The sequence below is a fragment of the Cladophialophora bantiana genome, assembly GCF_000835475.1.
Source record: "Cladophialophora bantiana CBS 173.52 unplaced genomic scaffold supercont1.18, whole genome shotgun sequence".
Taxonomy (NCBI): Eukaryota; Fungi; Ascomycota; class Eurotiomycetes; order Chaetothyriales; family Herpotrichiellaceae; genus Cladophialophora; species Cladophialophora bantiana.
Window position 1 is genome coordinate 533,574 of NW_015971592.1, and position 23,869 is coordinate 557,442.

Sequence of the window (23,869 nt, forward strand, 5' to 3'; positions counted from 1 at the left end):
AATTTCTCGATATCTCGCTCTGCTCGACTTGTGAGGAATTAAATCGCGACTCGGCGCAGGGAGCTTGAGCAGTTCTTTGAGCAGCTTCAAAGCTTGGGTCCAGTGTTCCTGCTCGCCCTCATCGAGTCCGACAAATCCGATGAACACTTCTTCATAACATTGCAGGACATCCTGGATTGTCGTCGCTAGCGCTTGCTCTCTGGCTTGCCATGCGTTCAGTACTATTTGCGGCAACATCAAATAGATACTTCCCGCAGATGTCCTTGATGCCAACGAGCTGAGGCATCAACGAGCGATCCAGCTGGGTAAAGCCATTCCTCTGTGTCATTGTATTTGCAGGAAACATATGCAACCGCAAATAATGAGATATCCTTTGTGACCAATTCATGAACGCTTGGGCCATTGAACTAAAGACCACAGTCTCGCCTGCCTCTATCACCAATGCGGTTTGGAGGCTGGCGGTCGAGTCCTTCACCGGCTCCTGGAATTCCCAGACCTAGAGAATTCTCCCGTTTTTCTCTTCATTATTGAGCCAGTTCTTCCAACAGGGCTCGTCGAAAATTCACTTTGCCGGATGCGGATAGTCTAGTCTAAGATCGCAGAGTTGTTCGTGCCATTCATGATGCTTGGCATATTAAGCCAAGCCCGTACAACAGCTCTTCTGTACACGAGTTGTCTCTTGTTGTGCTTTGAACATGGCCTCGATCTGCCGTCGTGCTTCTTGGGCAGCTTGATAACGCGCAATGCTTGCTAAAGGATAGAGCAGCTCCTTTGAACGCTCGACGTTGCTGAAAATGTCGCCAGAGATGTCCTCAAACGCACGACATGTAACGCGTAACGCAACGCTCCAGCCTAATTCGTAAGCTTGCAAGATGTTCCTGGGCCGCACAGGCAAGTATCATATTGAACTTACCTGACCCGGTGAAGTGATAGTACGCAGGTGGAAAGAGAGGACATCCTTGTATACACTGACTAGAACGTTTCGGATCTGGGATTTGGTCTCGAACAATTGCTCGACTGCCGAGAAATGGGGAAGAGTAGCCATGATTCCCACATAGGCCGAAAGAAGAGAATCTAAAACTTTTTCGTACTTGGAGGTGATCTGATGCTGCATGCTGGCTGTCATTCAAATCCTGGGCGTCATGTAAAGGTGACACTGTAACAGTAAGCACACCTTGATGGAACCCCGAAAAAGGCCATGATTTCAGGCTTCGTGTTGACAAAGATCTCGATGGCCTTGGAGCATGCATCTAAAGCGTTGAGGTATGGCTTGATCTTGCTCAAATAACGAAACGACTTCCTATCGGCCTCTCTAGCCTCAAGGTCTCAAATAGCACATTCCAGGTCCTGGAGAGTCCGAATTCCGTCAAAGGTGTCGACAACACTGTTGGGGATCCGAGCCTTGAATTCCAGGCTAGTTGCAGCAAAAAGGGACGATGGAAGAAGGCTGGAAGTCGCAGGAGTTGCCTGTGCCAGAACCTACATCTCGATCGGTTTCCAGCTTTGCCCCATCGTGTGTTGTTGCCTTGGATCCGTGGATGAATTGTGCACGCGAGCAACATGGGGGAGTGAGGCGAATATGTAGGAGCCCGCCTGGGACCGCCGGGCGCCTGGCGAGCTGGCTATGGGTAGGCTCGTCAGCTACCCTGGCCAAGCGCCTTGGCACCCTGTGCCTGCAGATGGTCGAGCCCCCCAAAGAAAACACAAGAAAAAAGGCTGGTCGGAGCTCACGTGGGCCTCACCAGACCGCTCGCCATGTCGATTTTGAAAACAACCGACCCTTGTTCACGGTGTCGTACTTACATTGCTCAGCTTCACAGCGTCTGGACTCACATCTCCCTCATATACCCACCAAAAAGAGAGGTTTAAAAAAGGAAAAAAGTCTGGCGCAATCCAGGGTTCGAACCTGGGGCCTCTCGCATTTGAACTTAGAGTGAACCCTAAGCGAGAATCATACCACTAGACCAATTGCGCGTGGAGAATCTGTAGTGTTGGTGCTTTGATTCCTGGCAAAAAGTTTGGGTATTGGATATATGAAGATTGGAAAAAGTGAGCGGAGTTGCGCGTCATCACGTGATCAATGCCAGGCCTTGCCCAAAATCACATATTACTAAGCGCCAAGAACACCTCAAAAGCTGCACCGCCAGCGCTCGACCTTCTCCCCTTGACAACTTTCTGCCTACGGTGTGGATGAAGCTGCAAATGCAGCATTGGACTTGCCCCATCCAGGGCTTCAAATTGACGCTAAGTTCATCGAATTATACTCCCGTTTTGGCGGTGATACGGGCAACTGTGTGGACCTCAAAGTTTGGAGGTGGTCCGGCCAGCTGGCCAATGACATCGCCTCGCCTCGCCTCTCTTCATAGAAAGGGGCACAGCATTGAACCGTCCAGACCACCCTTGACCACCTTCCCTCATCGCTTCGCTTTTTGACGATGACGGACCATGTTGAGATCGCCGAGCAGACTGTACGCGCGAGATGACATTGAAATGTCTAGTCATCACCCATGACGGGGAGGAAAATGGCGGGATAAGCTGGGGCGGGACACAACAAGTGGGACACCTGCGCAGCAGGCGACCATACGCACTTTTTGCAGCAATCCTGCCGCGCTCATAGTTGATGAATCAATCTACAATCTGGTCACGATGAAGATGAGCACAAGGTCTCGCTGTACGCCGAATTTAGTTGGGCAATGCGCCCCCGTAGCTGAGAACGATAGAAGTGAAAAGGGGACGACGGACGTTTCGTGCGCATTCTCATCCCATCCGCGGTCAGTCATGCCGAGTAATTTCTCAGCCTGGATATTCAGGGCCTATACCGCCACACAACACTTGGTTTTGTGGGTTAATCGCCATGGTTTCTATGGAGATTGGCCTATTCTACTCCTAATTTATACACAGAGAGACGTTCCGGGCGGCGGGGGAAGTGTAAATCAGCCCGGCCAGCCTACCACCCACCATGACGTCCCCTCAGTGCACCCACGCCCCCTAGAACTTCGATCAGCCTACGAGGTCCCTAAGAAGGCTAATCTGGACACATAGCGATAGGCAATGTAAGCCCAAGGCGGGAACAGGGGGAAGTTTTGGTGGGGCCAAGAAATTACACAGCATTCCTGACTGCGGATGGGATCGTTGAGTTGTACCGAGAGCTCTGAGACTCGCTCAGTCGCCACGCCGTCTCTTTGATAGTACCAAAGTTTCTATGCCACACCACCGGGCTATAAACGAGGGATTCTGAGAATTTTACCACAGAATCTGAGTTGTCGCGAAATGTCTGGATTTGAGCGAATGTTGGTGGGTGACCCACCTTTTCGTCCTCATTCTTCGATCTTCCCGATCGTGGTCAGGAGTGGGAGTTGAACTAGCTTCTACAAATTCAAGGACTGTGGTGCCGCGCCCGGCAGTCGCTGTGGCACGGGGACGACGCACGAGTCCAACTGGCAGGTCCTCACAGCCTCCGGAGTGCCAGACCTCGATGGTCGCACAGGCCCGCGGCGACGGCGGCTGCGGTCGTGAGGCGCTCCAAATTGTTGCAGGGCCAAAGCAGATATCATCGGCGCCATTCTCCACCCTGTCCATGGAGCTCTGCAGCCCGTCAAAGTGGCGGGAGGCCTTGGACTCGGCACGCGGTCCGCCTCCCACGGTTTGGCAGTGCCTGACGGTGAGCAAAAGCCCAGGACAAAGCCCCGGAGCGAGACCAACGGAGCGTCACGCAAAGATGAGGCGCAGAAGACGAGCGCCGCGGGCCAAGTTGATCAGTTTAAAATTTACGAGATCTCACGTCTCCACCCCGAGTGCAGCAATGGGTCATGGGCTACCGAGGACGTCAACGACGGTGACAATGATGGTGGACAGCCAGGTGAAGCCCTTGCCCATGGCACGGATTCCCGGGGGGGACCACGAATTGGGGTTCTTGCGGAGCAGACGCGCTTACAGCAACACGCACGTGGAGCTGCTCTGTTGAGGTTTACCGATACTGTCACGGCCGTGGACGTCCTGCCGACATTGCACATCCACGACTGCACGTTCAAAGGCCACGTCTACTCAAATACCACATCGTCCGAAATCACCAGTCTCGTCCTGTCCCGTACGATAAGCTACGTGATTCCTATCGCCCCGGGCAATAAAGATGCCTCTGTCTGCGACGACAGATGCCCCAGCGGAGGAAAGGATCCCCTAATGTTTGAGCCGCAGGAGGGCGTTGCTACCAGGTTAATCTACGATCTATTTCAAGGGCTCCGTTGCAAACTGCAACAAAGCTGTCTCGGATACACCACGCTTTGCGCAATGCTCGAGTTTTCTGATATTGACAGTGGGATAAGGGATCTCCTTGGGGGGATCCGCGATCAGGATTTCATGCTCCAGGGGAAGGCCCCGCAAATTATTGCTCACTAGTGACGCTCGAAGATTTTGATGAGCTGGTGTGCCGGCCTAATCGAGCTCGTCGATTTTGGCACCAAGAACATGGTGCCACGGGGGAATGGTCTGTATTCTTGCCGTTGACGTGAGGTGGAAATCAAGAGCACGACCTCTCGTCACTGGCCGCTCGAACGTGTCATTCATTGGCGCCGTGGGAGTCTCGCCTGGGGGCGTGTGCGGAAGCGGCGTGACTATTTTAGCTTGCCACGTCCCAATGGGCCTAAGCTCGCTTCCTTTCTGGGCGAAATAACCGTTGCTGAGCCGGGGGCCGTGGTCGAGGACAGCCAAAAGAAGGTCTGTTTCCCTGTGACGGCCCCCCCTTCTTCGTCGCGTTGCTGTCCGCTCACAAAGCATAGTGTACAGAAGAGCTTTTCCGGTGTTTGCGGCCAGAGACCGCGTTCGCCTACGTCCTGTTTTGCTCGCCTGACGCCGGTCAACCCCGTCTCGCGGGTTCCGGGTCCTGTGGATTATAGCTGTCGTCCGAAGTCATTCAATGGGTTTTACAACGGCTTTGAAAGGTCATCGAGGGCGGTTCGGCGATGCATCGGCATTTGAGGGGGCCAGCAGCGCGTGAGTGCAGCGACTTTACACCGATTGACAGTGGATCGTAGGAATTCACGACTGCTTTGATAGGTGTGTGGGCCCGGATAGCTGGAAGAACTTACTTCTCTTATCCTACATGTTACCTTCCCGTGAATGCACAATACTTCTCATTTGCTTTTTGCTCCTTTCTACTATGGTACTCCTGCACCGTGATTGAATTAGCCAGCTTGATTGGGGGGGAGAGCTCTGCTACTGTCCGTCTCACTAGGTCCTCCAGCAGGTCGGCCACGGTGCCTCGATCGATCGGTAGGCCGCTCAGGGCTTTCGTTGTGACGCCATGATCCAAGTTCGCGGATAACAGCCCGAGAAATAAGGTAATCACGTCGTGAGTGCGTGGCTTGTACCGGAAGATGTCCCCAATTTCTCTCACTCCAAAGTGAGGGGTCGCCTGGCCAGAAAAGTCTGCCATGGAGGTATTGTCACCGGGCAAAGTGGCAGTGTTGGGCTGGTATAGGGGTGGCAGGAAGGAGATATGGCTGGTCACGTGTCAAACCAAAAAGGAACCAGCATTAGCTCTGATTATGCGGGAGAGATTGTGATAGTACTGGGGGGAGCGTTGGACAATTCAGTGTGCTGGCAGAGAGCCATTTTTTGCAGTTTAATCAGAGTATTCTGTGGTTCTCTTGATACCGTCTACCTATTCCTGAGCATTCTTTGCGTTCTTTCCCACTCCTATGCACCGCCGCCGTGCTAGGCGCTGCGTTGTCCTAGCCGCTACCTCTCCGTGGGTGGTGTTGGTGGTGGCGTTGTGTTGCCAGCGCCAACCAGAAAGGTATTCTCGATTTCCGACCTGCCAGACGGGCCTGTGTGCGTTGTTGCACGTGCATGCTGAATCCAGAATTGCTCCGTTACAGTATATGTCCGGATTCGTCCATTTCTGTTCACGTCCAGTGGCCAACTCACTTTGAATTTGGCCCACCTGAGGGTATCTGTATCCTGTAAAATATATTTTTGCCGCTTCTCTCCTCGGCTCGGACTACTTGCAGCCCTGCTTATATGGGACTAGAATGAGGAAAAGGCTTGGGTTGAGCATGGTGAAGGGGACCCTATTGGAGTTACACGATGCGGTGATGATTTCCCTACAACCTGGGATCGTCTTCGGAAGGCTGCAGGTTAGCGGCCAGCTGAGCAGGCGGTCATTGAAAAGATTTAGAGGCTTGCCTCCCTCGATGAATGGTCAGCCCTGCGCACCCTATCTCCATCTGCAGGGGGGTACCGCCATCAGAAGTTGTCACTACATCTGCGGTACGGTCAGTTTTATCCACTGAAATTGCCTATCCTCATTCAAGACGCCTCCAAGGCGATCGGGAAAAGGAGCCAACGGCAGCACCAGGCCCAAGAAATTGAGCAATAAGAAACTCGGGGCAGAAATCAATCAGGCTTTATTCGACCGTTGCATCGGCCAATGACGCGGCAAACTTCCATGATCCCCTCAAATGGCGGGCTACGGACTGCAGAGATTTGTTGGCCACAGTCGAGAGTCGGATGAGCGCTGAGCAACACCTCAACGGACTGTGGGATGAGCTCGTGCCAGTCATGAAGGAGGTTGCCGACGTGTTCGACCGCGGCGGAGACGATCCAGAAGACAGCAGGTCTTGGAGGCTCGCGGAGATGGTCGGCAGTCGTTGGGTCAAGCTCATGTGGACCTGGCAAAAAGCATGTTCTCTGGGGGAGAATTACGAGGCTAGGAGACAGGATCGGCGTGACGCGGCCGATGTGCAACGTCGTTTCCTGATGGCGTTGAGGAGATTATTCGACAGACATCACGAAAGCGCGAGCCTCGAAACTCCTCGACTCTTCCTTTGTGACCAGGCGAGGCGGATACGCAGCAAGAAACAGTCGAACCGCGGCGAGGACGTTGAAGATGAGGACGACACGACCGAGACGGCGTCTGCCTGCAGTCCGAGAGTCGAGGAAGGAGACTTCGAGGCAGTAGATATGAAAGCGCAGGAGAATATGGCTTCGGACCCTCAACTTGATGGCCTTGTGAGTCTCGTGGATAGTGGGGATGGCTCTCAGTTCCCTATGGAGGGGTGCGATGTGCAGGAACATGCGGGTGAAGCAAATGGAGAGGGGGCGGAAGCGCAGGACGGCGACGACGAGGAGAAAGAAGTAGATGATGATGATGGCGAAGAGGGAGCCGAAGCACAAGACGAAAACTGGCCGCGAATACTCGCAAGCCGTCCCTAGCAATAACTGGGCAGGCGGCATGGACGGTGCGCAGAGTTAGGGGTTCGAGAAAAGTGGTCAGTTGCCTACGACACCTGGTTCTAGAGGCTGGCTGGAGGGCGAAGAAGGTGTTGGCTTTGAATGCTGCATGGAGAACGTCCTGTGCACGGCGCATCGACGGACCAGACCTCCGCTAGGTAACACTCGCCCGAACAGTGGAATGCAAAGATCCAGGTTTTGTGTCTTCAATTTCTATCCTATCCTCATCTTCGTCCTGTGCTCAATCCCCCCTAGCATTGGGTAGCTCTCCGTAGGCAACGGCAGTGTTAGTTGTGCACCTGGATCTTGAACCCTTGTCAAGCCCAAACAGTCACTCAACCCGAGTAGTCTTGGACTCAAATGCGATCCGTGGCCAAGGGACATTGTTCATAACACTTCGATACCGGCGGAAAATGGCTGCACCGTCCCCCTTCCCCCCCTCTCCACGACTGCGGTCAAGGCTGACGAGCTGGCAGATGCCAGATTTATACTCCAGCCGTGGCGTGAAGCACAGGTGAAGACTGCACGTGTGTCTCGTGAGAGCCATAGGGTATTGATTTCACCGCTGGACATAAACCTGGCATTGCTCAGAATCGACAGAGATGAGAGATGAAGATGTTCACCAAGAAAAGATCCCGGGCGAATGCGGTTGGAGACACCCACCCTTCGCCGGATCTGCTGGATGTCAACTTAAACCTCCGCTCACTTGCGATCCTCGCCCACGACTGTTTGCCATGGCCAGGTGAGATGTGTACCCATACCGTGGCGGTCCACTGCTCGTTGCCCTGATAACGAATGTTTTCGCAAGACTCTTTCCATGTTCGCAATGCCCATCTGCCCGGCAGCAACCCAAAAGAGACACGTCCAGCCAGGGGGGATTTCTCTTGGAGATGCGATCCTCTGTTTGCAAAGCTAAGCACGCTACCTCCATCTGTCCCGTAGTACACCCCTCGTGTATATTCCATAACCGAGGAGCTCCACACCTCTTTCTTGATCAACCAGCAGTCACAGGAAGACAACCATTTCGATGAAGAGATCAAAATATACTGTCTCAGACACAATATAGTGGACCATGGTCTACAATTGAGCGAGATTCGAGAATCAAAACGCCCCTATAACGGTAAGACCTCCTCCGGATTAGGCGTTCGCTGCAAATCCCAACCTGTACTCATCAGATTGCTGCATTGGAATCTATGTTACGTCGAGAGGGCGTAGATAGGAAATCTCTCAGCCCAACAATATGGAAGCGGAATGGAATCAACGGTGAACTTAGGCAAGTATCAAGCCTGAAGACTGGCGAGATAAAATTAGGATTTGACTCGGTATATTGTGCAGGTATGTCCACGAGTTGGCACGGGAGAAAAAGGACACGCCGGTGGACGAGTGCGTGGAAGGCTTATTGGCAGACGGGATGGGACCTGGGAAAGGTCCCTCTCTTTGTTGGCCCTCATAGTAGACCTTGGAAGAGACTCGACGCCGCATGGCCGGTTCTGAGGCTCTTTTTCCACGTCGACCCCCAAGAGTTGGAGCCACCCTCGTCGTCACACCTTGTTCAAAGACGAGTCTCGGAGTCCTGCGACGAAGCTCACTGACGTGGCGCAGCTCTACGTAACTAGCAAGATGACATCTCAAAGTATGCCCAATGTTGAATTCGGGAGAAACACCCAGCTCCTAACTTCGCTAAGCAGACACATCGACGCACGCGTTTTGGGCCTCTAGTCCACCATATCCAAGCAAAATCTGGGTTGAATTCGGACCTAGAGACTACGCAAGGTGTGCTGATCAACATCTGAGACCATCGAATTAGAACAGAGGTCATTATCTGGTCACCTGGGTCAGTGTCCATGGTTCCGAATTGCTCTTGACGAAACCCATTGGAACCGCAAAGGGTCCACTCCAGTCCTCCAAAGTTTTGCATGAGTCTGAAGCACAGAGGAGATGGTGTTTGACCGGCACACCTGTTCTAAATGGCTCAAGCGACCTTTGTGCCCTTGCTCGTTGGCTCAGGTTCCACCCCTTCGATACGAGGCGTAGTTTCAGAAAGTTCATGACGGATCCCCTATCCAAGTGCAGTGAGGCCGGGTTTTCGATTCTTCGCCAAATGGCCAGGATGTTCCAGATTCGTCGCTGAAAGAGGGTATGAACCTGGACTCTATGACGCTACAAACAATCAATGTCTCATTTTCCAATCAAGGATGCAAGCAATAGGAGATGCTGAAAGCTAGTTTCTTGCAAACCTTGGCTGGTGCCTCCGAGGCAAAAAGGGCAGGCCGATCAACGCCTGTCCTTTAAGGTAATTAGAAAATATGAAGAATCTGGTGTAATGGTATTTCCTTGCAAAACGCCGTCGCCCGCCACCTTGCCGATATCACAGCCTGGGGTTCCAACATAACCTGCAATCGGTGTGGTCGGACCATCAGCAGAGTGGCGTGGACATCCATCTTCCACGGGTAATGCGGCCATGTGCTCTCCGATGTCTGTTACGCCAGTTCTTCAATTCTCAGCGCCGAAGAGGAAGCTGGGGAGGTATGCTGTCCCATTTTGTGGAGCTGTAGAGGAACAGCCAATATGTGGAGGTGATTCGAGCGTCAAAAGTGCATATGACGACTACGCTTCCGCCCTCCCTTTCGCGCCAGTGCCGGACACAGCGAATTTCATATCCGCAAAGATTGCCTCCGTGTTGTCGTAACGGAGGACTTCATGGGTTTAACATGCGCATGCAACAACGCAGAGAGGCCTGTCAGACAGATCGGAAATCGAGAACGCTTTTCTGGTCGGCACTGGCGAGACAACATCACCACCAACACCCACCCACAGAGAGATAACGACTAAAATAATGAGCGTCTAGCAGGTGACGGCGTTAAGGAGTGAAAAATGACAGAACGGATACTCGGAAATCGATAGGCGGTGTCAAAAAAAAATGTAGCATACTCCGTTCAAACTGTAAAGAATGGTACACGGTTAGCAGTGTAAATTATTAAATATTTCACAACTATAGTGTACTAATATAGCCATTTCGAAACAAATGTAACTATTGTTATACTCTCTTATTACTTAAATACTTAGTAGCTCCTTTCTACCATGAAGTCTCTAGTCCACAGCTAAAAAATAATGCTAGTTCTTTTTGTCTTCATATGTGACCGGCTCAGCCGCCTTTCTGCAATCCCTATGTCAGCACAACACTGCCACTTTGCCTTGTCACAATGCCGAAAGTCTTAATGCTGCACCAGGGGTCGTCGGGTTTTGAGGGTAAGAGGTAAGTGGCGGCTCCTGGAGCAGACGGTGCCTGCATGATTGACACTCTTGTTTTCTCGTATGGGAAACTATTCACTAGCATCACTGGCAAACTAACTCCCACAGCACAGCATTTTGCTGTGCTCGGCTCGACGGCGGGCACTCACCCGATGAACGTGCGCGAGTCCTCTGTGGGTTCCGGACCAAGCCCGAGGTCTGAGTAATGCTTCTCACATTTGGGACTGGCTCTATGGGCCTAACTCTCACGCCAGCCACACATGTCCATCTCGTAGAGCCTCGTTGGAATTCAATGGTGGAGGAATAGGCCATCGCGCGTGCGTATCGAATTGGGCAAGACAAGCCAGTGACGGTGTGGAGGTAGGCGGGGCAGAATAGCGTTGAGGAAAGCATCGTACGGAAGCAGAAACGGAAGCTGTGCTTGGCCAAAATTGCGCACTCCAAGCCGGAGACGGACGCTGGGATTGCTGACATCAAAGGGCGGGTGCGCAAAGCAAGAACTACGAGGAGCTGGAAGACCTGCTGCAGGAGTGTCACCTCCTCCAAGGACAATTTGACAGTATACGGCCACTGATTGGAGTTTCCATGACCATGCAAGTGAGGCCTCTAAGGTTGAGAGATATCGAACCATGGCAGACAGTCAACAAGGGGTACGGACCATTAGAACTATTCCACTATGGGCAATAGTCTTTCTGTGTCTATGCATCTGACTTCAGACAACGATTTAAGACTAGTAGATTCTACCAGCAATGAGTCGAAGATTATATATTCCGATGCTATTTCCGATGCTCGTTTCGAGCGCCGGCCGATCCAATGGCTTCTGGTACTCGTTCATAGGTAGTTACTATATAGCATATCGTGTATAGCTCGATGGGCAGTTGAAGCAGTACACGGAGTGCTTCGATATCTGCAGTAGAAGTGCTGGGAGTCTACAGCTGGTGTCCAAGAACATAGGCAAACTGCTGTCAATCCAGCCGCTAACCCAACTTGGGAGGAAAGTGTGTTCGATGGAGGACTTGGGATTGGTTCCGCGGGTGGCTGCTAGCGGCCATAAGAGGTTAGGTTCCTGTGGCGTCAACACCAAGCCCTCAAGCCCTCAAGCCCTACACCGTACTCCGCACAATCTGACGAGAGGACTGGGCCGCTCACTCACTCCTCGATCGGCAACCATTCCACTCTCACCCTCGGGAGACACTCTTCTCGCGCTCTCTTATCTGCGTTGCCCTCCTTCACACCCTCAGACACGACCTCCTCCTGATCCCATGGCATCACAAACACGCAGCGTTCCTCAGCCTCGCTTGTCCCGTCATCCCTGACGACCTCGCGAATACAGCCTTCCCACTGGCCGCGGATCTGGTCCCACATCTTCCTCACCTCGTCGTCCCGTCGGCGCAGCTGCTCCTCGATGCGCTGCTCGTGGTACGTGATCTCGGCTTTCTGCGTGGTCTGCACGTCTTCTGTGCTGTCGTCGCCCAACTCACTACTGTTCACGCGGGTGGTATGCACAGTCCTGGGGTCGTGACCGTCGTCTGTAGTGCTCAGAGCCGCGAGGCCTGACTTTAACTCCACGACCCTCAATTTCGATTCCCGCACAACGGCCGCGCACCTCTCGCGGATCCATGACTCTTGTTGCAGGGCCAGAGAGAACGTGCAGTCGAGACAGTGCGTCGGGACGATCAAGAATTGTCTGATTCGGACATTCCAGTCCTTGTCTGCCGCCGCTGCTAGGCCATTCGAGGCTCGACCTGGTATTGGCTCCTCCGGTGTTTGAGCGTCTTCGATGATTTCGGTCCTCAACACGGACGGCAGCCGTGCTGGCCGAGGAGTGGGAGGCGTGGTATGTGGACACTGAGGGAAATGGATCTGCGTGTTCGGAGGGATGGGGCTTGTAAGGGAAGATTTCCGCACATGAGCCTGGTTCGACCGGGCGCCGCCGCTACCCTTGCCGTTGCTCTTGATCGAGAGGGGCTGGGGATGGGATTTGCTCCTGCTGCGGGCTGAGAGGGTGCGGGTGAGCTTCTTCATCGTGACGAGGGCCTGGTTATTTGTTTCACTCAGGCTACGCGCTGAGAAGGAGAAATGTGATGACCTCGATCTCAAGTCGAAAAGGCTGATGACAGGAAGAAACAGCTTTCTTGTCCATTCCTTCGAATCTTGCGGAGCCTTGAACAAAAAGACAGTCTCACCGTCATGATAGGGCAGTATCCTCACTCCGTGACACGGGCACTGATTGAACGGACCATTGGTCATCACACACAATGACAACTCTCGGCTGTCGCGTTGAACAATCGAAGGCACTTCCGGATGCGGAGCCCAAGAAACAAAATTTGAAGACAATGACGGCGACTCACTCATTGACTCGACGCCCGTTTCTTCACATAACAAACGATCATCATGGTCTTCAAACAACGAGTCACCTGCAAGGTCCCCACCGCGCGTCCCTTTTTGGCTCGCCGAGGCCCCGTTTGCGTCGACGGCGGCTCGTTCTAACGTTCTAACGTTGTCACACAGCGGGGGAGAGAGCTTCGAGAAAATGCTGAGGAACATTCCCATTGTTCTCGAAAGTGCACAGGCCACATTGCATCCTCCGTCCCAGTGCAGGATTCCTCTCTAGAATCGTAGTAAACGAAAATTTCCAGAACTTGATGGGGATTGCACAGTCTTCCAACGTGGAGAACACACAGAGGCAAGAACGGACATGCTAAGCAACGTAACCATGACGGGAGACATGAAAACTTGTGGCAAATAGCTATACCCCACAGTAGATGGGAAGTAGATAACTTGCCTTGTAGAACAGCGTATATATTTGCACCGAGACGAGCGTCAAAGACGGAAAATAGATAAACCACAATTCCTAGATGCTGTCTCATCCATCAGCATTACCAAACCTCATGACAGCACATACCTTCCGACAGTCATGGCTGCCTTCCATCTATGCGGGCGTGCAAGTCATAGAACTCCTCGGTCAAACCCATCACCAAACTTTTAGAGCCCAAGCTTGGAACCAATAAATCCCAACGCCGCCGCTCTCTTCTGCTTCGCCACGAACTTGTTTACATCATCGCTCCAAGAGCTACTGGACTCGGCTGCTCTGTCCAGACTGTCCCCCGCCAGTCCCAGATTCTCCGTTCGTTCCTGAATCTGCCGCTGCATGTACGCCCAGTACGTCTCCTGAGATTGATCTGGCTTGGGTGCGCGTCCTGTCCGCGCGGCTTCCCGTTGTCGTTGAAATTCTGCCTCCTGCGCGGCTCGCATTTCCGCCAACATCCGCTTAGAAGGTGGTCGGTCGGGACCGCCAATGAGAATATCCATATCTGAAGGGGTGATGTACTGCGTTCCAGCAATCCATTGGAGGTTGCTGATTGTAGGCCGACTGGGGACCATTTTGGCAGCATCATAGAGGCGGTCAGTGCTGGGTGGGAGGGACATCCCGCAGCCGAAGACATTAACCATGGCTAGTTCGCTAGGACCTGCCCAACCCAGAATATCGCCGGTGGGAGAGACGATTGCATCGCCGAAGCGTTTGGTGTCGAGAAGATGGTTGACCCGTAAACTTGCAATTTCCTTCAGAGCCGGAATCGAGAATGCTCGGGCGGCACCATCACCAAATAAGCCGACGACAGCATAACCACGTTCTTCGTAGTGGGCTACTGTGGCTGAATCGCACAAGTAGTGGTCGAAAGTTTTGGAGGCACCTTTTGCGGACGCTGGGCGGAAGATGTGCACAGATGAGACCGTAACAGCGACAAGGACGCCATCAACTTTTTGGCCGGACTGTAAGCCTCCCATAGCATGGCCTGTTGCAGCTGCAGGAGCGCCTGTGTGGGCATCAATTGGACACAAGGAGATGACTCGATCGTCTGCTATCGGTGCCACCCCTGTGAACTGTGCGGAATACCGCCCGGATTGAGAGGGGAGAATCTTGAATGTGGCGACCCGCCCACGAGATGTGCCGACAAACAAGGCAAGGGAGGAATAGTCTATCTACGCGTTAACGCCACCTAGATACAACAGGGGAGAAACCTACCGTCACCATCCAGGGTTAAGATGCCGAATTCCATCGTTGTTGCGTATTCTGTCGATTGGGTGGCAGGTGTAGATCGCCGAATGCTTCCTCTCCGATGTTTGCCGCCGACCATTTCATTGAGCAGAGACGTGTGGATGATAGCAGGACCGCGCAGATCAACGATGGTCACGCCGCCCCCAGCATAACCAGCCGCTACGAACCCAACATCTGAATGTTGTAGAGCGGTGATAGGGCCTTGCTGGTCATTCGTCATTGTCAAAGGTAGGAGACCTTCTTTCAAGCCCGAGTCTGCCCGTTTACTGATATCTTGCATTTTGCCGGGTCCTTCATTCAGGTCTGGATCAGCTGGAGGATGGCCGAAGAATTGATTGCGATTGAGCCGAAAAACCACAAGTTCGCCGGATCTCAACCCTACCGAAAGTTCTCCAGTCGCACCAGACATACTCATCTGGGCCACGTCTAGCTTATCCCACCGACCGACTGCTTTTCCGAGATCAACCTGGAGGACACTGGGGTTCTCGATGACGTCGCCATGTCCAGCATCCCATAATCGAATCGTGCCATCGGCGTGGGCCGCTTGAACTATGTTTCTGTTTTCATGTCTCTTGAGAGGCTTGATACCTTCAGCACCACCGATCAAAAAATGTGGACCATGCTGGCGAACTTCGCGCATGCCGAGCCATCTAGTTCGGTCCACGAATGCGAGCGCGATTTTAGTTACAAACGGATGGACAAATGACAACGAGACGTGTAGTTGGTTGCTGGGTGTAATAGGATGTCCGGTGGGAAAGCTCAACGTGATTACTTCACCGGATGACAATACAGTCATGACTGCAATCGGATCATGGGAGCCGGCGAAATGGGGAGACGAACGAGGAACAATAAGAAATGTGCTAATCGCGGCATTGGGTGGTGTTGAAAGGACATGTATCCGTTTGGGGTTGCGAAAGTGACTTGCCAGGAAATCCCAGGTTGATGTTTGGTAGTTCGGCGTGGGACCCAGTTCGATGAATGTCAGACCTCTTGTGGGGTTGGTGGTTGGTGAGCCGCCCGCTAGAAGCAAGCCAGTATCATCCGGATTCGACTTCGAACACCACGCAATGTGGAAATACGGCTCTTTCACCGTACCAAATCCCGGACTCACTGGGCTGAGGGGGCTCCTGGGGACATCTCTCGGCGGTCCAGCACCGGGCACGTTGACGTCTGTGTCTTCGAGTGTCCTTGCGTGAATAACCCTGCCATCTCGTGGGTCCCAGAATACCAAGCTTGAGTCATCATGGGCCGTCAACACGAAGGTGCCGGTCGGATGCCAAATTGCATGTGTCAATCGAGGATGCCGTACGGAGTTGCCGTTTGTGGGATCTCCGTCTCCTCCTCGAGCTCCTGGCGGAAGCTCGTAGTGGAAGAACTTGGTTGCCTTGTTTTGTTTGAAAGAGTAGATGACGGCACCTTCGGAATAGCCGATAAGCAATGTGCCTATGTCCTTGGGATGGAACTGCATCGAGACGATTGGGAGAATCCGTACTCGGGGGTTTCGTTCACGCCATAGGTTGGGGATTTTGAAGGGTGTTTGATTCTCTCGGTCCAGGTCAAATGCCACAATTTCCCCTGCCAAAGCATGTCAGCGATGCTTCTCTTTCAATCCATTGTCATTCTATTCACCCACCACTTTGCAGCCCCGAGAAACAGTAGTCTAGACTGGGGTCTGAGAGGATAGTAACGACCTGACCGGGAGGGGAATAGTTGGCCAGCGTACGCCTCGTGTCAAGGCTGAAGACACTGACATCGTTCTTGCTGTCGAGCACAATGAGCTTGTCGGCGCAGAATTGGATGACTCGAATAGACGATGGTCGGGGAGGAGTAAAGGTCACGCAGACTCGCTTCTGGCCGAAGACATAGACCAGACCCGGACCGAATTGAGATTCATTGGTGCCGACAGCGAGGAGAGACTGGACCGGGTCATAGGCGAGCACAGAGATCTGGGAATTAATACCATAGCGAGCAAACTTGGGTATTGTCAGTCTCCCGGAGAGAGTTGTAACCAGAGGGCAGGCGTACGTACGTCGTCTAGCATGAAGGATTCTGGAGTAACACCGACAGAGAGATCATTCTGAATGCCGGCCTGCTTGCCGCGAAGGAAGTGCGCCATAATGACTGAGGACGCAGGATCCCCCGCATGACAAAGGGGAGGTTCTGCGCTCTGGCCGATGAGTCAAAGAGACACAGTCGAGGGTTGATTTCAGTAAGACGCAGCAAGTCAAGACTGCGGCAGCGTAGGATTGAGGATCGGCGGGAGCCCAAGTGGGCTGAAACAGCAGGGGCACGCGTTGGAGGGCACGGGAGGAGTGACCTCATAGCCCGTGCCCCGTGACTTCTCAGCCTCGTCGCTCAGCCTTACAGAACCTCGGGGATGGGTCGAGTCAAGCAAGTCTTGAAGTAACTACTTATTACTGTTCCATTGCCCATGGGATCGTATAAAGGAACAAGTATATCCCCACGCCCAGCTCGGACCGAGCGAGAGAAATTACCATCGCCCCTCGCGAATGAAGAACCAGCAACAAATGCACGATATTCGAAACCCGCCACATTCTTGTAAATGTGAAGTAGTGACGAGATTGCCCATCCAACCACTTCCGTGTCTATTTTCTCTTTGCGATTGCCTTTATTCACCCCGCCTCGATTTCTTAACCCCTCAAGCCGACCACTTGCTGCTGTAAGTTGCGGCAACACTGTAGGTGCTGTAGGTGCCTGTGTGGCCCCCCGTGGAGCTGGTAGTTCCGTATGCGCTCGTGTCCGGAGGGGCTGGGCTGGAAGGTGGGTTCCCGACAGGCCCAATCAAGACGAAAAGACCAGAGAGGCAAACTGGTCCCACAGTGTCGCGCACGACGAGGGTGGCGTCGACGGATTGGATAATTCCCGGGAGCACTGTGCCAGGAGGTGGGCACGGGAAGCTGGGCGCAACGGTGAGCAACTTCCCCGGCGTCACTTTCATGACGCCGGCGTTCTGAATGCCACCGAGAGTATTGAACGTTACTGTTGGAGAAAATATGTCAGTCTTCATCAAGAATGGTAAGGTTTCGAAGCTGGTGCTGCAGAACCCCAGCGACAACCCCCAGCGACGTGGGTAATATCCCGCAGAGGGGAGGGATTCACATACAGCCAGTGCTCGGGAGGTCGTTCTCCAGTCGAGAAAAGTTCAAGCTACATTTGACATCAAACGTTAGCGATGATTCCACGAGACCAGCGACCCGGGGAGGGGTTGAGTATGGGGGAAAGACCCCGCCATCCTTCCAATGGACGGGACAACAAGGCAAGCAGATTGATTTTCACTGACTTTCCACCGCCACTGAAGATAGTCTGGTCGAGGTCACCATATATCTGGTCGGGGCTTGGGACGGCCAGATTCAAGGAGCAGTTGGCGCCAATAGCAAAGTCCGGTATGGTAAATTGAGAGGCCGTGGCCAAATCGTTAGCGGTCTCGACGTAGAGATCTTGCGACCTCAGAATGGCCTTGTCAGGGCTGACTTGTGAGACTGTCTGGATGTTATCGGCGAAGAGAACGAATTGGTCGGCCGAAGGGATGAATGGGCAGTTCTTCGAGGCATACGGCGGGTAGCTAGCGCCATAATTCCCGCTTCCCTTTGCGATTACGATGCCAGAGAAAAGGGCCGCGGCAATGATTGCGGTCTTCATGATGCTCGTTGGACAGGATGAATGCAAGGGAATGTGAAAAGAAACCCCAGGACGAAAATGAAACCTAATGAAAGCCGTAAAGGAAATCTGCTACCCGAGTGAGTGGACGGAGAGACGGTTGAGGGCATTGTTCGAGGATTGCGGACCAAGCTGAGTCCTTATAGACACTACTTTCCGAGCTTGCGCCCCCGTCAACATTCTCTCGAGTGTGCTGCAGAGGTACTCCGTACATTACCTTGGTGCTGCAGTGAGTCCTCATACCCTGTAGCCTGTACCAGAGGAAGGTGGCTCAGCCACCCTACCTTTGACGGACCTCGAACCTGGCTGGCATCCTATTCGCGAGTGACAGGGTCCTGGAACAGACCGACATCTCTCACCGATGCTGGAGAGCCGGATATATTCTGAGTACCATAGCTTACCGCAATCTCTAAATGGTCAATCAGTCCGTTGGGGCCTCAGACAACATTAGGGTCATCTCAATTATAACCGAGATATGCCTTTTCGCGGAGTGGTTCCTGCAAGCGAGGTGACTGATGTCGGCGCGAATAAGGACGACAGCTCCGACATCTGTTGAACAGCCCCAGAGAACATTTCTGGTCGCTTCAACGAACCACTGCCGTTCCTCGTAGCTGCCGAGAAGGAGAGAGACAGGGGCAACGCCAACGACAATTTCCCGCTATGCGACACTGGGCTCACTATGATGCAGAGGCGATTGAGACTGTGTACACAAGGAAAGCTGCGTTCCCGGCTAGCCGCAGTTGGATCTGATGTGAGGTGGATCCAAGGGATCCTATATTGGACGATCAAATACGGGTGAGGGAGGTGCAGATGCGATATTGGTGGATATTAATACCAGCTGGGCCTCAAGGCTCCCACAGGAATCCGAGCGTCCTACTGATGGATCAGGATAGATAGTCATTGGGGTATTATCCCATGTTGCTAGGTATCGGCTCCCAAAGATGCAAAGATGAACAGGGACCGTTGTTGGCACAGCCACGCCTTCTCTCGCTGCTTTAACAGCCTTGTAGAAGTATGGGGCATGTCTTTGCCCCCGGCAACGGCGAGGTTGATCTGGTGCTAGGAGTATTTCGCCAGACATTCATTTCCTAAAATCTAGGCAGACGGCAGGCATATGCTGCGGCAGCTTAAATCCCGTCGACCTCTTCCGGGCTTTGTGTCTCCGACCATGATGTCGGCGGGAGAAGAGACGATGTGGGGAGATTCGGAATGCTTTCAGTTTAGCCCCAGTGCGTACTATTAACTGATACTTGCTGTTCGTGCCTGTTCTCCTTGGCAAATAGTTGGCTTAGAGTCCAGCTTGGCCAGCTCACATCTTGAGGACTCCTCTTGCCACGAGGATCTGCACCGCGGGCATCGAATCACTCATGATTTCCGTCCTCTTCAACATAATACCATCGTGAGGCGCCCCTTGTTGCTTCACATAGGTGAAGTGAAACCCTCCTGGGATCTTGACATCCCATTCCCTCCCCTGCAGGTCCTTGACCTTCTTCTCCTGCGCGGTTGGTTGCCCCTGGCAGTTGGCGAACAGGTGGGCCTGGCCGATCATCTCCCAGCCATCGTCCGTGTCGAAGCAGACAAGAAAATAAGGCTCGTGGAATTCTTCGGTAAAAGGAGTGTACATGCCAATGGCTTCTTGGAATGCTGGTGCATTGCCGCTGTGGACTGAGCCGTCGGGTTTGACGAGCGTGAAATCAGCAGAGAACTGCAACCTCTGTGTCAGCGGTCGAGGAGCTGGAGTCGTACAACGGCCTCTGGCAAATCATTGTTGTAGAGGGTTTCCCACGAGGAACTCACCCAGTCACATTCTTCTTGACCCCAGTCTCCGCGCTTGTTGAAGTTGATTGTATATTCTTCCATCCACTTCATTGCAGGATGCTTGCGAGTCTCATCGTCCCAAGTTCCAACGTGAACGAAAGCAGGCTTAGTTGGGTAAGACATGTTGACTGCAAGGATGGTGAATATGTTCTTCTACAGTCCAAAGCAGACACAGTAACCTGTGTGCTACGAGAATCGGGAGGCTCTGGGGGCTCTCTGTTGGGGAGAAGAGTAGGACTGACCTTGAGACCAGCGTAAGGCAGGACTATATAGTCGCGGAAGAGACGGTCTGGTCTGTGAACACTCAGTTCTGAAAAGTCAACTTCCATTGACCACAGGCGCGAATGCAAAGTCATTCAGCTCAAGTCGTCTGTACAGAGCTCTAGATTCAGCCGCTCAGCCCAACATCCATAGCATCAGGGCATGTGGACAGCTTGGAGGCGTCGTCTCCAAGCTCATTCGACTTTCAGATGATAGGAACAGGTATAGAATGAACGTGGTGAGCAATTCTCCCGCTGCCAACAGAAAGGAAACCGTTCGTAAGCGAGGCTCTTTGAGAGGACAACCCGAGCCCGCTATGCCCCGCCATGGGGCGCCATACTAACCGTCTATCGCAGGCGTTCTGAAAGCGGGCCATAGACACAACGAGCCAAGGACTGGACGGTGCGGAGGGGCGTCAGAGGCCCGTTCAGCTCGCAAGCGTTGGAGCCACATGCTCCCCTTGTCTTGCCCTGTGTAGTCCGGCTCGTGATGGAGATGGGATGGGGGGATGGGAAAAGGAATGGGACGGGCGGCGGAGACGGAGATAGAAGTTGGTTCAAGGATGGTGAGCAGAGATACTTTGTATTGACGTACCATCCAGTAGACAATAAACATGAAGGAGAGGTGAATCTTATCGCTTACCGCTCCCTGGCCCGCTGGGAACCAGGGTAGTGGGGGACGTACCTGTCTACATACAGAGCACCTCGTACCTCCAGCATGTACTCAGTTCTCTGTAGGCCATCCATCTTCCCTCGACTCTTCCAGCAAAACACATGAGCTCCATCTCCATCTTCCTATATTGCTTCAACAAGCGAATTTGCCCGGCTGTCTCTCGCTTACGTCCTGTCCTGAGTGGCTGCCCAACCCAGTCTTCGCTTCCTTCTCGCTTGGTGACACTCTCAGTGTAACATTTTAGCGAGTTGAAGCGAAGCGTACAGGGGCCTCCCTGGAACTCCTACTTTGCACCGTCAAGGCTTACAGTCAGAGCCTTGTTTCCTCAAAGGCTTAGATCAAATCAAACCGTCTGAGAGAACATTGGTTGGATGGTGGTCGTCATTATTAGTTGCGTCCTATGTGAATTTTCATGCCGTTGTGCCAGAGAGGCCGGATCCCCTAGAAAAGAATTGTCCACGCCGCTCATCATACCGCTGCTATTACAAAATTCTAGTTGCTGCCCTGCCGAACTCGGGACGAAAGTAAAATAAACAGTGGTGTACAAATGTCGGAGACCCAGAGCCTTCAGTCGACCAAGGGCGAAAACAAGCGTGCTGGTCCAATTCACCGTTTCCGCGTGAGGATCTTCGTGATCGCGTGCCGAATCGTGATGCCCGCCTTCTCGATTTCTTTTTTGGTCAAGCCAACTGTTAAACAGACTTTGAGAGCTGGGGAAGGGGTGTAAATGTCACTTTTGGCACCCGAGGGGCTGGCGGGGAGTGTCTTGACACGGGTGATAAGGACGTTTTGTGACAGGCACTACATTGAAACCGTCAGTTTAGGCCTGAATCGACGGGGACACCAAGATATTCATGGGTGGCTCACCTCATCTACAATATCCTGCAGCAACTGCTGTTGGTCCTCGATCGTCAACCTCCGCGACGATACCACCTCCGGCTTCAGCACTAGCATCATGATTGGATTCTCCGGTGTACTGGTACAGTACATCCAGTCGCTTCTCGGGTCGAGTTGTTGCCACATAGCCCTGATGTTCTCCTTCAATTGAATAAACAGGTCTGGCTGAGTCTGCAACATCATCAATGTCTCGCTTGCCGTCACAGCAGACATGGCTGGTAGTGCCGCCGAGAAGGTATACGAGGCCGCGGATAATCGCTGGTGCTCCACAACTTCGTCTGAACCAGCACAGAAGCCTCCTGCGGCCGATAAAGGTCCTGCCATAGAGCCGACAATCATGTCGACCTCTGCTGCGTCAACGTGTTGGTGTTCTGTCACGCCTCGACCAGTTCTGCCTAAGACGCCAAACGACCACGTCTCATCGAGAATCAGTCGGAACTTGTATTTGAGCTTCAACTCAATCTGTACAATCACAATTAGAACGTTCGTCGGCCCCAAGAGTGGTTCCAAGGCCGCAACTCACAATCTTTGGCAAATCGACCATATCGCCGACGTTTTCGAACAACCCCTCGGTGATGATGAACCGTCTCGTTAACGGCTTCTTGGCCTGTTCTTTGGTAACCTTTGCGAGCACCCTCTGCAAGTCCTCCATGTCATTATGTTCATACCATCTGACTGCACTCCTAGAAATCTGTATTCCCTTTCGGATGGCATAATTCACTGCTTTATCGGCAACAATGATATCCCCCCTCTTTGAGAAAGCGGGAATGACACTGGATATGGTGGAGAATGCTTGAGCATAGATGATGCATGCCGTGGTACCAAGGAAGGCCGCAATGTCCGCCTCGATCTTCATGTGCACGTCTTGGGTGCCGTAGAAACCGGGCGGGCCGCAGGGACCGACTCCATAAGTCCGCAATGTCTGAATCGCACGCTCTTTCAGATTCTCGTTCGAGACAAAGTTGTAGAAGTTATACGAGGCCAGATTTATCACCGTTCGGCCGTTGGTCAATTTGGACCGCGGCCCGCTCGGGCTGTCGCTCCACAGTCAGTAGGTCTTCTACAATGCATTTCAAGGTAGACTGACCCGACAATGACGGGACGCCTCTCCAGTTCAGCATCTTCAAAGGATGTGGTCTTTCCAACCAAAGGCTCTGGCGTCCATTCATCCACCAGGTCATCGATCTCCTGGGTTCGCGGTCAGCGCTTCAAGGTTCGCCCTCCAGTTTCCCCGACAATATGCCCACCTCGTCCGACAATTTCACAAAATTCTGCTTCGTTGAATACTTCGGAGCCAGAAGATACCGGATTGCGAACAGCACAAGGAAGAGTTCGACGGCAGACCGGATCGGGTCGTTCTGGTAACTGGACTTCACATAGCGGAGAAAGATGGCCGATCCGGGGATTTTTTGAAACTGTTCGGCCGCGGTGTTGGCGAGGTTCGTGAGATATTCTTGAGCGTCATAAGGGTCCATCTTTGCACCAACGCTGGGTGTTAACAGCCTCCCCTGAAACGAAGTAGAAACAGGAATGCGGCAGCCACGGCGTTACTTAAAATCGAGAGTTTGCAGAGGGTTGACAATGTCACAGCCTGCGCAGCCCGCGTTGCCTGCGAAAGGGTCAAAAGGGCTCAATGCGGCACGTCACGTGATGAAGACAGGAAATCAGGGGCAGATCAAATTTCCGGCAGTCGCCGCTCACCACTTCGCCAACAACTCACGAACCGCCCTTTTCCATCGGGCCCCCCGGCAGGTCGGAAAAGGTCTCGAATCGGACTGAATCGAATTGTATGCCATTTCATTTTTACTCTCATGTACAGTGCAATATCTCTAAGCAAACAAAAGTTTAACCCGGCCGCCTGCAACGCCCCTGTCCACGACCCAAATATTGCCGGGATCAAAAAACCAGCTGAAGAAAGCACCTATGCAAAGGCCGCTTGTCTATGCCATTTCAATCATTAATTTGTTCGGATCAATGGCCGACAAGAGAATTTTAAACTCA

General features: G+C 52.9%; 7 protein-coding genes and 1 non-coding gene across 8 annotated transcripts; 2 read left to right on the forward strand and 6 right to left on the reverse strand.

Annotated features, from left to right (window-relative positions):
- Nucleotides 1-1,885: 1,885 nt before the first annotated feature.
- Z519_10481 lies at nt 1,886-1,974 on the reverse strand. The gene has a single exon. It is a non-coding gene; the product is annotated as a tRNA-Pro (tRNA).
- A 1,296-nt stretch (nt 1,975-3,270) lies between these two features.
- Z519_10482 (uncharacterized protein) lies at nt 3,271-4,395 on the forward strand (the record flags this gene model as incomplete). The annotated part of the gene is made up of 2 exons (XM_016768198.1): nt 3,271-3,290; nt 3,537-4,395. The coding sequence occupies 2 exons, from the start codon at nt 3,271-3,273 to the stop codon at nt 4,393-4,395; spliced, it is 879 nt and encodes a 292-aa protein (XP_016615666.1).
- A 2,112-nt stretch (nt 4,396-6,507) lies between these two features.
- Z519_10483 (uncharacterized protein) lies at nt 6,508-7,212 on the forward strand (the record flags this gene model as incomplete). Its single annotated transcript, XM_016768199.1, has 1 exon — nt 6,508-7,212. One exon carries the CDS (start codon nt 6,508-6,510, stop codon nt 7,210-7,212), a length of 705 nt encoding a protein of 234 aa, XP_016615667.1.
- A 4,419-nt stretch (nt 7,213-11,631) lies between these two features.
- Nucleotides 11,632-12,507, reverse strand: Z519_10484 (uncharacterized protein; the record flags this gene model as incomplete). Its single annotated transcript, XM_016768200.1, has 1 exon — nt 11,632-12,507. One exon carries the CDS (start codon nt 12,505-12,507, stop codon nt 11,632-11,634), a length of 876 nt encoding a protein of 291 aa, XP_016615668.1.
- A 960-nt stretch (nt 12,508-13,467) lies between these two features.
- On the reverse strand, nt 13,468-16,658 carry Z519_10485 (uncharacterized protein; the record flags this gene model as incomplete). The annotated part of the gene is made up of 4 exons (XM_016768201.1): nt 13,468-14,462; nt 14,510-16,117; nt 16,176-16,515; nt 16,572-16,658. 4 exons carry the CDS (start codon nt 16,656-16,658, stop codon nt 13,468-13,470), a joined length of 3,030 nt encoding a protein of 1,009 aa, XP_016615669.1.
- Nucleotides 16,659-17,201: 543 nt separating this feature from the next.
- On the reverse strand, nt 17,202-18,202 carry Z519_10486 (uncharacterized protein; the record flags this gene model as incomplete). The annotated part of the gene is made up of 3 exons (XM_016768202.1): nt 17,202-17,542; nt 17,667-17,710; nt 17,844-18,202. 3 exons carry the CDS (start codon nt 18,200-18,202, stop codon nt 17,202-17,204), a joined length of 744 nt encoding a protein of 247 aa, XP_016615670.1.
- Nucleotides 18,203-19,529: 1,327 nt separating this feature from the next.
- Nucleotides 19,530-20,161, reverse strand: Z519_10487 (uncharacterized protein; the record flags this gene model as incomplete). The annotated part of the gene is made up of 2 exons (XM_016768203.1): nt 19,530-19,925; nt 20,018-20,161. The coding sequence occupies 2 exons, from the start codon at nt 20,159-20,161 to the stop codon at nt 19,530-19,532; spliced, it is 540 nt and encodes a 179-aa protein (XP_016615671.1).
- Nucleotides 20,162-21,577: 1,416 nt separating this feature from the next.
- On the reverse strand, nt 21,578-23,343 carry Z519_10488 (uncharacterized protein; the record flags this gene model as incomplete). Its single annotated transcript, XM_016768204.1, has 5 exons — nt 21,578-21,772; nt 21,839-22,330; nt 22,392-22,902; nt 22,956-23,056; nt 23,116-23,343. 5 exons carry the CDS (start codon nt 23,341-23,343, stop codon nt 21,578-21,580), a joined length of 1,527 nt encoding a protein of 508 aa, XP_016615672.1.
- Between the last annotated feature and the right edge of the window lie 526 nt (nt 23,344-23,869).